This window comes from Lynx canadensis, chromosome C2 (assembly GCF_007474595.2).
Source record: "Lynx canadensis isolate LIC74 chromosome C2, mLynCan4.pri.v2, whole genome shotgun sequence".
NCBI lineage: Eukaryota > Metazoa > Chordata > Mammalia > Carnivora > Felidae > Lynx > Lynx canadensis.
In genome coordinates, this window is record NC_044311.2 from 6,915,377 (window position 1) to 6,931,902 (window position 16,526).

Below are 16,526 nucleotides of genomic sequence, written 5' to 3' on the forward strand. Positions count from 1 at the left end.
TTGTGATTTTTTTATTTAAAAAAGTGATAATGGTATTGTGGCTATGTTTTTTACAAGATTCCTTACATTTTAGAGATACTTGCTAGAGAAAATGTTTGTATATGAAAGCATATGATTCCTGGGATTGCTTCAATATAGTATGGAAAGAGGGAAAGTGGAGGGAGAATTAGCTGGCCATGAATTGGTAAAACTGTGAAAGGTGGGTGCTGGGTCCCCTGGGTTCATTAGGCCGGTCTGTCTGCTTCTGCATAGGTTTGAAATAAAACAGCTTTTCCAAAGAAGCTCCCTAATTGGTCTTAATATGCAATCCGTGCTGAAAGCTGCTTTTCATTGCTTTATCTATTTTTTGTCTGATCAACAATCAAAGCCCGAAAGAGGTTCGTTAAGGACTCCCCTCCCCTATTACATTTCTATGCATTTCTCCGCGTACTTCCTGTGATGCTTGATTTATACATGTTATTGCTTTATTATTTGTCACACGGAGGTTTACAAAAGATTGCCTTGGAAAAATAATACATACTCGTGGCAAATGTAAAGGAAAAAAATCAAGCAATATATAAAGGTGGACGGTGAAAAACAGATTCCTCTTTCGCTTCACATTCCCAACTTTCAATCCCTCTCCTGAGTGTCAGCCACAATCACCGATTTCTTCTGTCTCCGTAGAGGAACAGTCGATGTGTATGTGCATATATACATGTGCCCATACTTCAACGTCCTTTTTGGAATATAATTGGGCCTCCAGTGTTTTACACTCTATTAGACTCCTCGCATTTATCACTTAAGTCACTTAAAGCTCGTACAGAAAATAGCTACCGTGGAAACTGCACCACAGCACACCCTGCAGCCTAACTGATTCTGTTTCTGAGAGCTATTTTACAACTCTGTAAATCACAGATAACAATGCAAAGTAACTCCTGTCTACCCACATGCAAATCAATGCTGGCAGGTGCAGGGACAAGCTCCCCCACCTGTGGAAAACCCACATTTTGCACATTCATTTCAACACTCCTTTACTCCACATGAATTTGTCCTTCTCTGACTTCTCCTTTGAGCCAGTTATGACATCTGCCTAGTTCCTTCGTTATGAGCAAAATAAAATCTGGAACACGTGTTCATTTTATATCTGCATGAGAGTCATGATTTTACTTTTTTTTTTTTTTTTTTTTTGAGAATTATCCTTTAACAGTGTTTAGCCAATAGGCTGAACACACAACTCATGGGGTGTGAGGAAAACCTAACTTTATTTTTGTCTCTGTCTGAGTAACTGTCTGATTTATCAGTAACTCATTTAATCTATTCATCATTTGCTTCAACAAGGCTCCGATAAATATGATTTTACTTGTGTTTTAAGTCAAATGTAATTACACTTGTAGGATGTCTTTCTAGAAGAAGGACTAAATCATTCTCCAAAGAAATTATACCCATTTATCCACCCACTAAGAGTGTATAAAATGATGGTTTTTCATATTCTCTGAACACAGCACATTATCAAACCTTAAGATCTTTTCCAGGGTGGTAGGTAAAAAATGGAATCTTTATCTAATTAAGTACATATCTCTTTCATTATGAATTAGATTGGCATATTTTCATATAATGTAAGCCATAAATTTTCTTTCTCTGGGAGCTATTTATGTCCTTTGCCCATTTTTCCCTATTGTTTTGGTATTGTTCACATTAACTTGTTCGGGTGTTAAGGAAATTGACCTTTTGTCATGGGTGTTGCAAACATCTTTTCCCACAGTGGGGCTGGGGCAACCGTGTAGAGATGGGACCAGGCAAGCATAGTACCACTCAGCGGGTTCACAATGTATCTGCATCTAGAAAGGCTTCATCTAGATGCAGCCTCCTGCCCTCCAGATGTGACCGAGTCCTTACCTTCTCATTCACAGCAGCTCAGCAATGAAGATCTAATTGAAGTGCAAGGAAAAGGGTGCACTGAAAAGTCACCATGGAAACTGCCCCTCCCACAGCATTTACCATTCAAAGGCTTCTACAGGCATTCATGTACAACAAATTAGCAAAGAAAGATTTCCAGACTCACGGCCCTGATTTTGAATGCAGTTGGAAGGTGCTTAGAGGCATGAAGAATGCCTGTGGTTTCCATTGGGAGATTACTAGGCAAAGAATGGTCTTCAGTTCCAGCTTCTGTGGGGATAATTTGTTAAGACATTAGACTGTATTTTGGTTTTGCTGCAATTTTCCTTCCTTCCCCACCTTCTGCTGATGGTTGCCAGTCCCCAGTGCTTAGTAGGCCTTATGCCTAAAGACTACATCTGGTTTTGCCTTTAGTGAAAGCCGGGGATCACTGAAGAGGTAAAACTATGAATCTAGGTGGGAAAGGGTGAGTAGGGGGAAAAAATCCACTCTCTTTGGAAGGCAGAGAAGTCAATGAAATCAGGAAAGGTTCTGCAAGGGGTGACGACCTGCGACCACTGTTGAAAGCGTCCAGGTTGGTGACTGACTGTAAAGGATGCAAAATTTGCCTCCCCAAAATGTTTCTCTTTGGCTTGTGGATTATTTTAGGCTGGTTATTTTTAAGAAACAAAAGGCTGAGGAAGAAACTTTGACCTTCCCACTGACGGCCTAAAAGAATTTAGACAGAGGACCTGCTCCAGGAAGGGAGCAATCACCATAAACAACTACAGTACAAAACTCCTCTTTATGTCCCATTGTTTCTGGATGGCCCAACCCACATTTGTTTACCAAACGTTTATCTCTTTTGTCTTCCTGGGAATTATCTTCCTTTTGAAGTCCCAGACCCCTAGCCCTTTCTCCTTAGCTCTGGATAAGCCTCAATTTCCTGACTGCCTGTGGGTTTCATATTCTTATGGAGTCCCCCTATGTATGTAATTAAATTGAATTTTTTTTCCTGTGATTCTACCTCATGTCAACTTAATTCTTAGGCCAGCCAAGAGAACCTTGAAGGGTAAAGGAAAAATTTTCCTCCTAACAGTGACAGAACCTGATCAATGATGGCTAGTGATCTCAGGGAAACAGGGACCAAGGCACCGGGATTTCCAGCTATAACAAAAAAAATCCTATTTCCTGTGCAGGAAAAAGCCAGAAGTCTGGCTACTTTCAAAGGGCACTGGGCATCGCAGACCTAACCACTGTGGCCTGGGACTACTGTGCCTCCCTATATATAACTCCTGAAATCTATGAGTGATTTACTTGGATCAGGGTGACCAGGGGAGTCTAAGAAATGACTTAAGTTGACTTCGCCATCATTTTGGCTGGCTGGGTGCTCAAAATTACGGTTGATATAATTTTAATAATCTAATGTGCTATAGCAGAGTTTGTGGAGCAAGATTCACATCCAATGTACTCTTTAGGACTAGCATTTTGGGAAGTTTCAGCCAGTCAGCTACCAAAATCCCACCGCAAACAAAGCACATTTGTGATGTAGTTTTAATTTTTTCCACTTAGTATATGCTTATAAATGCAAAACTTTTGCTCTATTTTCTTTTATTTTTACAATAAATTATGGCATTTTTATGGAAGCATATTGATTTCCTGAAAAGATACTTTGATTATGACATTTTAGCAGAAGGAAATAAGTATTAGGCATTTTAAGATTTAATTTGTCACATTAGAGCCAGGGAGGTCCAAAATCAGTGATGGTCTCGATGGTTCTCTACTGCCCTCCAGTGGGAGGTTGGAAGGAGGTGGAAACATTTTTGGAGCGCAAGAGACTGGTGTATATTTCTAATATTGGCATGTGGAAAATATAGACAAAAAGTAATAAAAAGAACCAAAGGCTATTTTTTCCCAGTGTGTTCAGAAATAAGTGAACTGTTGAATGATGAGTCACTTAGTATCATACCTTCTAAGACTGCATTTAAACCTGAGGAGTTACTGACAAGGCATAAAAGGCATAGCACAATTTTTGATATAAACATCTTACGCATTCTGAGTCTCTGTATTTACTTATATAAAATTGATATAAAAATTGATATAAAAATTATATAAAATGCATTACTTATGCATACTTATGTAGTTATGATGTTATAATGTTATGATATTATAATGTAGTTATGATGTTATGATGTCTGTTATATATCAAACTCTTCTTAGTAGAGAATCATTAAAGAGTTACAGGAAAATTTATGCAGTTTCTCAATTTCCCCACATTTCTGACTGATGTCATGACAGGCTTACATTAAAAAGCTTATTTCACACTTCCATGTGAGGCTGAAAATTTTATACTTTTTAAAATTCATCTTTCAAATATCCAAATTAATGCATTAGGACAGTAGTAGTTGCAAACCAAGGCTCTATATGGTTTCGTGTTTGTAAACAAATTTTCAAAAACATATTAATTCTTCGGGGCACCTGGGGGGCTTCAGTCAGTTGACCATCTGATTCTTGATTTCAGCTCAGGTCATGATCACACAGTTCATGGGTTCAAGCCCCACGTCTGGCTCTGTGCTGACAGTGCAGAGCCTGCTTGGGATTCTTTCTCTCCCTCTCTCTCAGCCCCTCCCTGGCTCATTTTCTCTGTCTCTCTCTCTCTCTCTCTCTCTCTCAAAAATAAATAAATAGGGGCACCTAGGTGGCTCAGTCGGTTGAGCATCTGACTTCAGCTCAGGTCATGATCTTACGGTTCATGGGTTCGAGCCCCGTGTCAGGTTCTGTGCTGACAGCTCAGAGCCTGGACCCTGCTTTGGATTCTGTGTCTCCCTCTCCCTCTGCCCTCCCCTGCTCGCATTCTGTCTATCTCTCTCAAAAATAAATAAGCATTAAAAAATTAAAAATAAATAAACATTAAAAAAACATAGTAATTCCTCTTAAATAATTAAAACAAAAAACAAGACAACATTCATGTCTCCCCCTAGTGATGGCAAGATGGCAAGTTGGAGGTATGGTACAAAGACATATCTGTTTACCTTCACTTTGTTCAATAAATGGATTGATCATGGAACCAAAAAAAAACAGGGATTTAAGCATGAGGGTGCTCACGCTTTAAAAACGCCTTATCATCTCACAAATCTTTTTCCAGTCTGTTGAGAACAAGAGAGGAGGCAAGAATAAAAGATATGAAATTTCGAGTTGGTTTGAAAACTTTAAAAAGTGATAGAGCCTACATTACATAAAACTTCTGAGACAATCTACCCTCGGAAAATACGGCACTTTGGCAATGTTTCGTGAGCAAGGTGATGATTAAAAATGATACCTAAAATGTACTGAATATTCCCTACATACCAGGTAATATGTTAGCATAGATTATTTCACTTACCTTCATAAGAACCATATGAGATAGATACCCTTGTTATTCTATTTTACAGATATGGAAACTGAAGACAGAAGTTAGTTAACTTGCTCAAGTAACTGGCAGCATCAACCACCATATCTGGTCTATTTGGATGTAGAAGCCTTCTAGAACTCTAATTTACTTTTTACATTTACTGCATTTTTACTTAATATGTGTGAGGATTTTTCTTGCAGGATAGCAAAGTTTTCATGTTGCCTAGGACCCTAGGCAGAGATCTCAAAATCTGAGAACAATATAATAGTTGTCAAGCCTTCTTACATTTTGAATAAAGTTGCTAATCTGCCCATGCCAGAAATGCTAAGAGATTGATGAAGGAATTCTTCCAGGATAAGCCTCCTGGCAGTTACACAAGACAAGACAAAGAATGAAATAGTGATTGCGGAGACCGATGATGAGAATATCTTTGCACAGCTGTGTAGGTACTGTGACGCGTCCCCTCCTTATGGAGAAGGGAGGATGTATCAGCTATCTATTGCTGCATAACAAATTCTCCCACAAGGAAGGTACCTAAAACAAGAAACATTATCTCACACAGTTTCTATAAATCAGGAATTTGGGAGCATTTTTGTGAATGTGTTGGCTCAGAGTTTCTCATAAAGTTGAAGTCAAGGTGTCATCTGATTGACCAAGCCGAGGTCACATACATACACTCTCACTGTTAAGAAGGCTAGAAAAAGCTAGTAACCGTCTTTCTCACTTTCTGTAAGCAATGCTCATCACCACCAAGAAACACAGCGGGGATTCCCCAAACACAGAAAAAGAACTCAAATGGTAAACGGCGGAAAATAACACCACACAAATGTCTAACTCAAAGTCATCTCTTTGGCTGCCCAACACTGATACAACCGCTGCTTTCAATGCTTATACTTCAAAAAAGGTGCTACTTAAAATGTTGCAAATATCCTTCATACAATCAAAGGCGCACTTCACTCTATAACTCTCCGAGAAAGTCAGCCAATGTTTCATCAGTTACCACATCCATCTGTCCATGTCTAAGTCCAGAACCTCTGGTTGATATCCATTCCTTTGTAACTTGTAGGCTAAATAAATAATGAAGTTTACCAACAATAGCACACCCTACACATAACAGTGGAGTAGAGGGCAAAGAAATAAAATAAAAATTAAAACACATAAAAGTGTACATGATACTCTTCAAGAAAGGAGATACAAGTATAGATGCCAGCTCTCACTGCTTCCACTGATCATGAGGACTTCACCACCTTAGTGACTCCCTTTCTCCACAAGCCATTCTGAGTTCCCTTTACTTTCAGCCAGTACCTTCATTGCTAAGGGATCTGTGTGTCTGATAGAACTATCTGCTCCACGATCAGGGTGACTCACTCCAGCTAATACCATAACCTTGTTCTTCTCCTTTTCCTTCTCTTGCCTCTCCAGTGACACAAGGCGTGCAACATGGTTAGATGGCAGTCTTACCCCCAAATCAGTGGAACCATTGCTCAGCCTTTGTTGGAAGAATTCCTTTCTTTGGTAACAAACCCTTCAAACCAGCAAAACCTCCAAACAGAATCTCAGAGAATGGAAGTTCAAAAAAAATTTAAGTTCCATAACATCCCTTTGTTCCTAAATCCATTAATTTTGCCTATGGAAGCCTGATAGTTTTAAAACATATCCACAGGGCACCTGGGTGGCTCAGAGGGTTAAGCGTCCGACTCTTGGTTTCAGCTCAGGTCACGGTCCCACAGTTCATGAGATGGAGCCCCATATGGGGCTCTGTGCTAACAGTGCAGAGCCTGCTTGGGATTCTCTCTCTCTCTCCCTCTCTCTCTGCCCTTCCCTCATTCTTGCTGTTTCAAAATAAACTTTAAAAAAGTTATTGGACTGGGGCGCCTGGGTGGCGCAGTCGGTTAAGCGTCCCACTTCAGCCAGGTCACGATCTCGCGGTCCGTGAGTTCGAGCCCTGCGTCGGGCTCTGGGCTGATGGCTCGGAGCCTGGAGCCTGTTTCCGATTCTGTGTCTCCCTCTCTCTCTGCCCCTCCCCCGTTCATGCTCTGTCTCTCTCCGTCCCCAAAATAAATAAAAACGTTGAAAAAAAATTAAAAAAAAAAGTTATTGGACTTCCACTGTTAGTTTAGAAAAGACATAACAGTTTCCACCCACATTTCTCTCTCTGGGGATGCTTGCCCTTGGAACCCAGATACTATGTTGTGAGGAACCAAACAGCACTGTGGAAAGGCCATGAGTAGATGTTCTGGCCATAGATTCAGCATCAGTCCCCAGACATGTGAAAGAGGGAGGCTTTAGATGATTTCAGCCCCCAACTTTTTGGCTGCCCCAGCTGGCATTAAGTGGAAAGTGAAACAGAGATAAGCTGTCCTCACGAGCCCTGCATAAATTATGGATTTGTAAGCAAAGTAAATGTTGTAGTTGTTTTAAACCACTACGTTTTGGGATAGTTATACAGCAATAGACAGCAAGAACATGAAGGAAAAGTACCAAATATTGGACACTAAGTTCAAAGCATATGCTGCAAAAAGGGCTATCTCCAAGAAAGCACCATAACTAACATCTTCAGTAAGACATGTGCTTCCTGGGGACAGACAGTGCAATTAGACCAATGAATTCTATGGGCAATAGCCCAGTGTGCTATTCCTTTCATTACAGAGTGAGTTTCCTGGTCAGAAGCTATATGGCATCAGACACAATGATTGTATGTAAAGCATTCATTCAATCCCCAGATGGTGGTGTTTACACCAGCACAGCAAGCAGGGAAACAAATGGAAATGTAGGGTAGGTATATTGCAGAGAGGACATAACTCCTCTCTCTCTCAATGACTGGGTAGGGCCAAAGGAAACGACTTGCCTCCAAATGGTTGATTGATCCTCCCGGAGCAAGGGCTATCTCACCAACTCAGAACTGGTCATTGTTGCTGGCAACCTGAACGCCCAACAGTGCGTGGTGGTCCTAGGCAGAGCTCCAGTCCTGTTATCCTTTCTGTTTCATTCATGATTCCACTGAGCCAGTGCTGAGCCTGGAAAGGGAGGCTGAGCTTCCCCCACAGAGCACAAGTTTCATTTTGCCAGGTCCATCGGCATATCCCATCCCAAATCTTCCTTGTCACCAGTTCTCCAGTCTTGCTCTTTCCAATGTCCTTGACCAACTGGCCAAATAATTAGCCTTGCACCATCAATTATTATTACCCAAGGCCATCTCTCCTTTTAAGCAAAGTGAACTTCAAGACGTATTGCTGGATATTCTTTTCTTCTTCTTCTTCTTTTTTTTTTTTTTTTAACTTTTCTTCCTGTTTGTTCTATTTATTTTTGAGAGAGAGAAAGAGTGCACGCAGGGAGGGACAGAGAGGGAGACAGACAGACAGAATCCAAGGCAGACTCCATCCACTGTATCAGCACAGAGCCCAATGCAGGGCTTGAATCTACAAACTGTGAGATCACGACCTGAGCTGGAACCAAGAGTCGGCTGCTTATCCAACTGAGCCACCCAGGTGCCCCAATACTGTTGGACATTCTGCACACTAAAAGGACATCATGACTTCACTGTCCTTCAGGACCAAAGTAGGACCGCTGCAATCTAACAAACCATTTCTGGCAGGTACCACCATATTGTGCAGAGCAACAAGCCTGCACAATGCCTGGCACTTCATGGGTACACAACTGGCATTTTCTGGGTATGGCCTCTGCCTGTCTTTCTCCTTGTTCTCTGCACGCTGAGCACTGGTCCTCAACTCTTGGAATGTTCCATGCTCCCTCCTGCCACAAGACCTTTGCTCACACTGTTTCCTCTCCTTGCCAAATTAACTCTATCCTCAGATCCTGACTCAAGGATTCTTTCCTGTCTTATAACCATTTTTCTGCATTGTACTTATTCCATATTCACTTATGTGTTTAATTAAATCCTGCCCTACCCTGGGGTTCTAAGTACTATGATTATGTGCACTCACCACTAGATGCCCAGCACCTAACATAGTGCCTGGCAGTTAACAGATGCTAAATAATATTTTATTGAATGAACACATTAATAAATGAGTGAACGTGTCATAATAAAATGCAGTAATGGTAACTTATCTACAAGTTATCACTGCTAGGGGTGCCTGGGTGGTTCAGTTCGTTGAGGGTCTGACTCTTGGTTTTGGCTAAGGTCATGATCTCGTGGTTCATGAGTTGGAGCCTCGTGCCAGACTCTGCACTGAAAGTGTGGAGCCTGCCTGGGATTCTCTCTCTCCCTTTGTCTACTCCTCCCCTGTTCATGCTCTCTCTCTCAAAATAAATAAACTTAAAAAAAAAACACACGTTACCACTGCAAGTTTTAAGAAGCTTCCTGATATCAGTTTCTACTCTTCTAATCCACATTTATTAACTTAAAAAGGCATTTGTCTAGACAAGAACTTTCTAAAGCATCATTCTATACTGGCACTATGCAATAGAAATATGTGAGATATGTATGTAACTTCAAATATACTAATAGCCACATTATACAAAGTAAAAAGAAATAACCTATGGGCGCCTGGGTGGCTCAGTCGGTTAAGCATCTGACTTCGGCTCAGGTTATGATCTAGTGGTTCATGATCTCGTGGTTCGCAGGTTTGAGCCCCGCATAGGGCTCTGTGCTGACAACTCAGAGCCTGGAGCCTGCTTTGCATTCTGTCTCCCCCTCTCTCTGCCCCTCCCCTGCTTGCACTTTCTCTCTCTCTCTCTCTTTTTCAAAAATAAACAAACATTAAAAAAATTAAAAAAAAAGAAATAATCTATTTTATTTTACCAGTATTTCCAAGACATCATTTCAACGTGAGATCTATATTAAGATTATTAATGAAATATTTTATTCCTTTCTTTGAAATCTGGCAGGTAGTTTAGTTTCAGCCTACCTGTTTGAAGTTGCTAATTTCAAGTACTCAGTAGCCACATGTGGCTAGCGGATGCTGTATGGGACAGTGCCGTTCTAAAGAATTCACTTTCACAAGGAAGAGCCTGGCGCTCTTCAGCACCTATAATTACTGTCAGGAAAGCGTCCCCAAGGCAAACTTTCATCCAGATCTAACCGTCCTAGTGTAAGAGATGCCTTGAAGCAGATACAAGAGTGAGCCTCAACTCCTTCAGGATTTGTTAACTTAGAAAAGTTATCTCCAGGACCAATTTTAATGTTCGCCTTCTTATAACACCCTTTTATCTCTTATTTAAATAGAAATTTTGCTCCTCCTGAAGATACGGGCCACTTCTTTCCGAACCTTCTATTTCTCCCCTCCCTCGAAACCAATTTAATAATTCTACAATTTCAGGTACTTCGTGGCAAATCGGTAGGTTCCTTTGGCGGCCTAGGAAAGCTGGGGCAGAGAGGGGAGAGGTCTGTCCAAGCCTCCCATGTCCAGCATTAATTCTTTCAGCGTTTTCGTTTTGCCTGCTTGGACCTCTGGAGGAGGCATCCCGAACGGAGGGCAGCGCAAGCCACGGTTTAAGGCCACGGAGCTGGAGTCGGACTGCTCCTTCGGCTCAGAAAGCGGCGCTCTTTCCGCCACCACTACACCACACAACGGTTTTTAGGTGCTTCTACCTCACCAGAGAGCCGCCGGCCACACGGACAAACAGCATCAGGTGAGCACAAGGCCAGGCCAACTTTGGCTCCACCACCTGCCCTTGGCTAAAGGGGAAGAGGCGGGACATCCGCCCGGTCCCAGACACTTCCGGAAGTGACGTAGGAGTGTCAACATGCAAGATGGCGGCCCATCACCGGCAGAACACGGCAGGGCGGAGGAAAGTGCAGGTATGGGAGCCCCGCTCCTCGACCTCCCGGACGCGGCCTGCGGCCCCGGGCCCACCTCCAACGAGCAGCTGCCTCGGGCCGCGGTCGGCCAGGGTAGCGTCTTGGGGCGAGCGGGACGGGGCGCAGGCAGCGGCGAGGGGTGGGGCCGCGGCGTTAACGGCTTGAGGAAGGGGCGGCGGGCGGCTGGCTGGGCCCGCCTGGCCCGGTCTCAGGACCCTCGGGTGCGCTGTTCGGAGCCCAGGGTTGTGGGTCTGCAGCTCTCTTGTGGGCTTGCGGGATCTGGATGGGCTCGTTCCCCGCCCACCTGCCTCCCCCTTCCCTTGCTTTTCTTCAAAGCGCTCTGCCCTAGCCGCGTCTGAGCAGAGGCCTCCGGGCAATTCCCCGGCGGGCGGCCACGGAGTGGGCTTGTGCGGGGGCGTGGCGGGGCAGCGGGGCGCCCAAGGTCCTGTGGGGTTTCTGCGGAGGATTCTGCTCGGGAGCCCCCTGCCTTCCCGACCCTCCCCCCCCCCCCGGAAGCTTTGTCCCTTGTGAAGTGGAAACGACGTGGGAGTGTGCCAGTGTTAGTGGGGAAACGATCATTTTTATTAATTTTTTTCATCTTGATCATCCTCGAATCTTTCTTTCCTGTTTCTGTAATTTATTCTCCAAGCGTAGAGTTATTCAACCCTTCGGTGTGTGCTTTATGCCTTCGTGAATCCACTTTTATTTTGGGTACGTTTAAGAGTTATTGCTACCTATTATTTTAAACGGTGCGAGGAGTAAAAGCCCTATTACAGGTGTTTGCCTGCAGGTGGATTGTATGTAGGAGTAAAGGTTTGTGTACTTACTCATTAAACATTTCCTGAGCACTTAGTTTAGTCCCAAAGATGTGCAAAGAATTGAGACAGTATAGGAATAAGTAATATGGAACACTGCGTATGTAGATCTACAGGTTGAAATCGAGTATGTAATAGGTAAAAACAAACAAACAAACAAAAACCCTTATCTTCAGTAAGGTAACCCTTACTGGCTGTAGGCCATAGTCTTCTGGGCAGTTTACTTGTTTTATTGATCTCATTGATCAATGCAGTGTCCTGAGTTAGAATCTACAATTGCTTACCCTGTTAGGTGATTTTTAAGTGCACCAGTAATGGGATTATATAACCCCAGCATCCAAGCCAGGTGGGTGAGAATGACTGCTCCTGACTAAAATGCAACTCAAACTTGTCTTAATTGTATTCTAGACACTGGAGTGGTACACCGTAAGGTAGTAAATAAAGGAGAGTTAATCAGCCACCTCAGTTTCTTGTATTTAAATTTAAAAAGCAATATAAGGGTGCCTGGGTGGCTCAGTCAGTTAAGTGTCTGACTTCAGCTCAGGCCATGATCTTACAGTTCATGGATTTGAGCCCTCCATCAGGCTCTCTGCTGTTAGCACAGAGCCTGTTTTGGATTTTCTGCGCCCCCCCCACCCCTGCTTGCTCACTCACTCTCTCTCTCTCTCTGTCTTTCTCTCAAAAATAAGCATTTAAAAAATTAAAAAGCAATATAAAAGTGCAAGATGAGGAAATGTAAATTCACCACAGTGTGTATGGAAAAATTGAATGTTTTAATAAGCTGAATATGAATCATCACCTGTTTAACGAGGGAGATAATTCCATTCTTTGCCGATCAGAGTACAAAACTACAATTTGGGGACCAGCACTTAGTACCTTGTTCTTGATAGGTCTAGCCATCAGATTGGTGAGGTAACCTAAAACTATGTCCTATGAAAAGCATTCAGCAGAGCTAAGATTAGTCTGATGAAGAGAATCTTCCGTGAATCTTATTAGCTGCTTTCAGAATTTGTCCCCAAGAGACAGAACCAATGTGAGAAGCTACAGAGATTGATTTTATCTCAGCGTGAGGGAGAACTTTTATTTATGGAAGTGTTTTTTTTTTTTTTTTAACTAGTGCATGTTTGTTGCCAAAGAACCCCACAAAACAATATAAAGGTAAAGATGATAATTGTCCTCTACTCTTCAAAGAATGCTACTTTGGACCATGTGATATATAATCCTAGACCAGTTTTGTTTTGTTTTGTTTTGTTTTTTTACTCTGTGTGCTGTTGGCATGTTGGGCTGCATGATTCTTTATTGGGGGGGGGGGGGTTATCCTATGCACTGTAAGTTGTTTTGCATTATCCTGGCTTCTGTCTACTAGATGTTACCATCTTCCCAGTTTCAACAACCAAAAATGACTAGATACTTTCAAATGTCCCCTGGAGGGCAAAATTGCCCCTGATTGAAGACCAATATTCTGGGGCGCCCGGGTGGCTCAGTCAGTTGAGCGTCTGACTTCAGCTCAGGTCATGATCTCACAGTCCGTGAGTTCGAGCCCCGCGTCGGGCTCTGTGCTGACAGCTCGGAGCCCGGAGCCTGCTTCAGATTCTGTGTCACCCTCTCTCTCTGACCCTCCCCTGCTCATGCTCTGTCTCTCTCTGTCTCAAAAATAAATAAACATTAAAAAAATTAAAAAAAAAAACCAATGTTCTATACCTCCTTGTGCATGTGTACCCAACTTATGTGATTTTTTTTTCTAAATGTCATAATATTTGTTTAGTGTCTTGCTGTTTGTCAAAATTTTAAATACACATTCCCATTGACCCAGCAATTCCTCGTCTGTTTTTACAAAAGTACAGGAGTGCCTGGGTGGTTCAGTCGGTTAAGTCGGTTCAGTCGGTTAAGTGTATTCGGCTCAGGTCATGATCTCGTGGTTTGTGAGTTTGAGCACCACATCGGGCTCTGTGCTGACAACTGTGAGCCTGGAGCCTGCTTTGGATTCTGTGTCTCCCTCTTTCTGTGCCCCTCCCTTGCTCACATTGTCTGTCTGTCTGTCTGTCTCTCTCAAAAATGAACATTAAAAATATTTTTAAAAAACAGAAGCGCATATGCATATATCTTTCTCTGGTTGTGCTAGCGGGTTTATTTTTGGAATGCTGTCATTGTGAAAAAAATCTAAATGTCTATCAGTAGTCACTTGGCAGGTAACTTAGGTACAGTATGTAGTGGATTAATCTATGGTTGTTAAAAAGATAAGTCCAGTCTGTATTACTAAAAAGGAAAAGTGTCCAGAAGTAAAAAAAAAAAAGTCAACATTACATAGTCCCATTTCCACAAGGAAATAATGTATTTCAAAAGTCTGAAAAGCTATTAACAGTGATTATCTCTATGTTTTAGATTATGTGATTATGGGTAAGGCAGGAAATGGGATATCTTTTATTTTAAAATATGTATTAACTTTTATATTTTTGAGCTTTTTAAAACATTCTTTGTTCTCATAAAATCTTTCCATTTTGGAAAACATATATATGGCTACATAAATATGTTGTGCCTCTTGGCTGTCTGTGTCTTGTACCAAGAGGCAGTAGCCCTGAGCTTCGTGATTAAATTGTAGGCCAAAAAGAACCTTGAGACTTATAATACTGATAAATAGACAGTGGAGAGGGGTCCAAACATACTGCTTATTAATTATAGACATAATGAAGAATGAACACGTCTTACCATTTTCAACTTCTAAAAAGCCTGAAAGTGAGTATGAGGGGTAGGGGTGGATGTGTGATTGGCAAAAACATTATCAGACTATCAAATTGGTGAATTCAGATATATGATGCAGATTTTTTTCCTGGTAAAGTATCAAAGCAAGTCATTTCACTCCCTGGTGGTCCCTTGGTGTTACGATTTTCCAAAACCTGAGTCTTTTGGTTGTCACGCATATGCGTGCGCACTCTCTCTCTCTACCCCCCCCCCCACCTCTCCATCTTCCCTTCAACAATGACCTTTTTCCTCACTTGCTTCAGAATTCTTGGGGTGAGGTTGTCACTACTGCTACTGGTTTAGGAGAAACAACTATGCTGACTATGCCATAGTACTCAGTGATGGTTCAAACATATAAATACTTGGCCTTCCATTAACAGGAGGACTCTTTTCCTTGGAAATGACCCCAAATCCAAGTTAATCCGGCTCCCATAATAAAAGATATGTATTGGCTCATGTAAATGAAAACTCAAGAGGTAGTTCTAGTTTCATGCAAATCTTGAACCAGCAGGCTCACTGTGACTCTCTAACCTAAGAAACTTTACCATCGGGCTGCTTAGGAGTTCTCTTCGATTCCCAGACTCCCAGCTTTGGCCTTTCCACTTGGTGGCTGTCCCATCCCAAGCCTCATGTCCTTTCACGCAGTATCCAAGATTACAGTGTCTTAAGTAGCTCCTGTACATTTTCTTCTAGGATTTGCTTGCCTTAAGGAAAATATTAGGAGCAGAAATGGGGAATGGAGAGGCAACCAACAAAGTTCTCTTCTATCAGTACTTACCTTCTTTCTCTGCTAAATATTTAGTTATTCCAGACCTATTCAAAGGTAGTGTGGGTCCTTACTTCTGAGTCTGAGTCCCAGTTTTGGGTTGGTTGTTTAATCTTTGAGACTTTTTAAAAGAAGTACAGTGAATCCAAATCCTGTCTTCTCAAGGAAAGACCCTTACAAATTAGCCAGATGTCCAACATGAGTTACTTTTTATACAGGATGGATAGTAAAAAAAAAAAAAAAAAAAAAAAAATTGTACCACTGTGGCATCCATTGGAACAGAGGTCAATAAACTTTTTCTCTAAGGGATCAGATGGTAAGTATTTTAGGCTTTGCAGGCCACATTACTGTGTCATAGCCACTCAACTCAGCCATTGTATATGTGGCTGTGAAAGCAGCCACAGGATTGAACAGGGAAAACAGATGTGAGAATTACTGAAACTTGGCCAGTTTTTCTTGGCCAAATTTGACCTGATTTAACCTGGATAGCTGGAAGTATCCTTCCACAAAAGAGCTGTGTGATTCCACTTACGGATTGTTTTAGAACAGACAAAACTAATCTATGGTGAAAAAAAGTGAGCTCTAGTTTGCCTAGAAATGGCACGTAGAGGTTGGGAAGCAGAGGAGGGAGCTTCCTAGGGTGGTAATGATGTTCTGTATGTCTTCGTAGGGGTTTGTATTATACAGATACATGTGTTTGTCAGAAGTATCTGTGTACCCTTAAGATTTCTACATTTCATTGTATGTAAATTTTACCTTAAAAAAGGAACCATTAAAAAAAAGCCATAAATAAATAATGGAGTCTAGACAGCGATATACACGTTGAAGTACTTAGGGGGAAGTGATGTTGATGATGTGCAACTTATTTTGAAATGCATTGAAAATAGCAGATCAGATGGTTGGATGGGTATGAGATAAAGCAAACATAAACAGTGTTCATTGTAGAACAGATGTGGGTATACAGACACTGGCTGTGTAATTCTCTCGATTTTTATATGTGTTTGAAATTTCCGTAAGATAATGTGGGGGAAAATAAGCTTCAGATGTGAAAAATGGTTAGTGGTGAGCAGCGGAGGGGGAAGTGAAATTTTAGTGGTGGTGGCCAGAGAAGGCCTTGCTGAGAGGCTGACTTTTGAGTAAGGAGCTGAAGGAAATGAGATTGCCATCTGGGAGAGCATTCCAGTGAGAACATCAAATGCA

General features: G+C 42.0%; 1 protein-coding gene across 4 annotated transcripts in view; it reads left to right on the top strand.

Moving 5' to 3' along the window:
* Positions 1-10,925: 10,925 nt before the first annotated feature.
* WDR48 (WD repeat domain 48) overlaps positions 10,926-16,526 on the top strand; it is a 43,967-nt gene continuing 38,366 nt past the window's right edge. For 3 of the 4 annotated variants that reach the window (XM_030330354.1, XM_030330351.1, XM_030330353.1), the window contains exon 1: positions 10,940-11,006. In XM_030330354.1, the coding sequence (XP_030186214.1) occupies positions 10,959-11,006 (48 nt within the window). In that variant the 5' untranslated portion in view covers positions 10,940-10,958. Of the gene's footprint in view, positions 11,007-16,526 lie in introns of all 4 variants that reach the window. The other variant, XM_030330352.2, reaches the window with a different exon arrangement.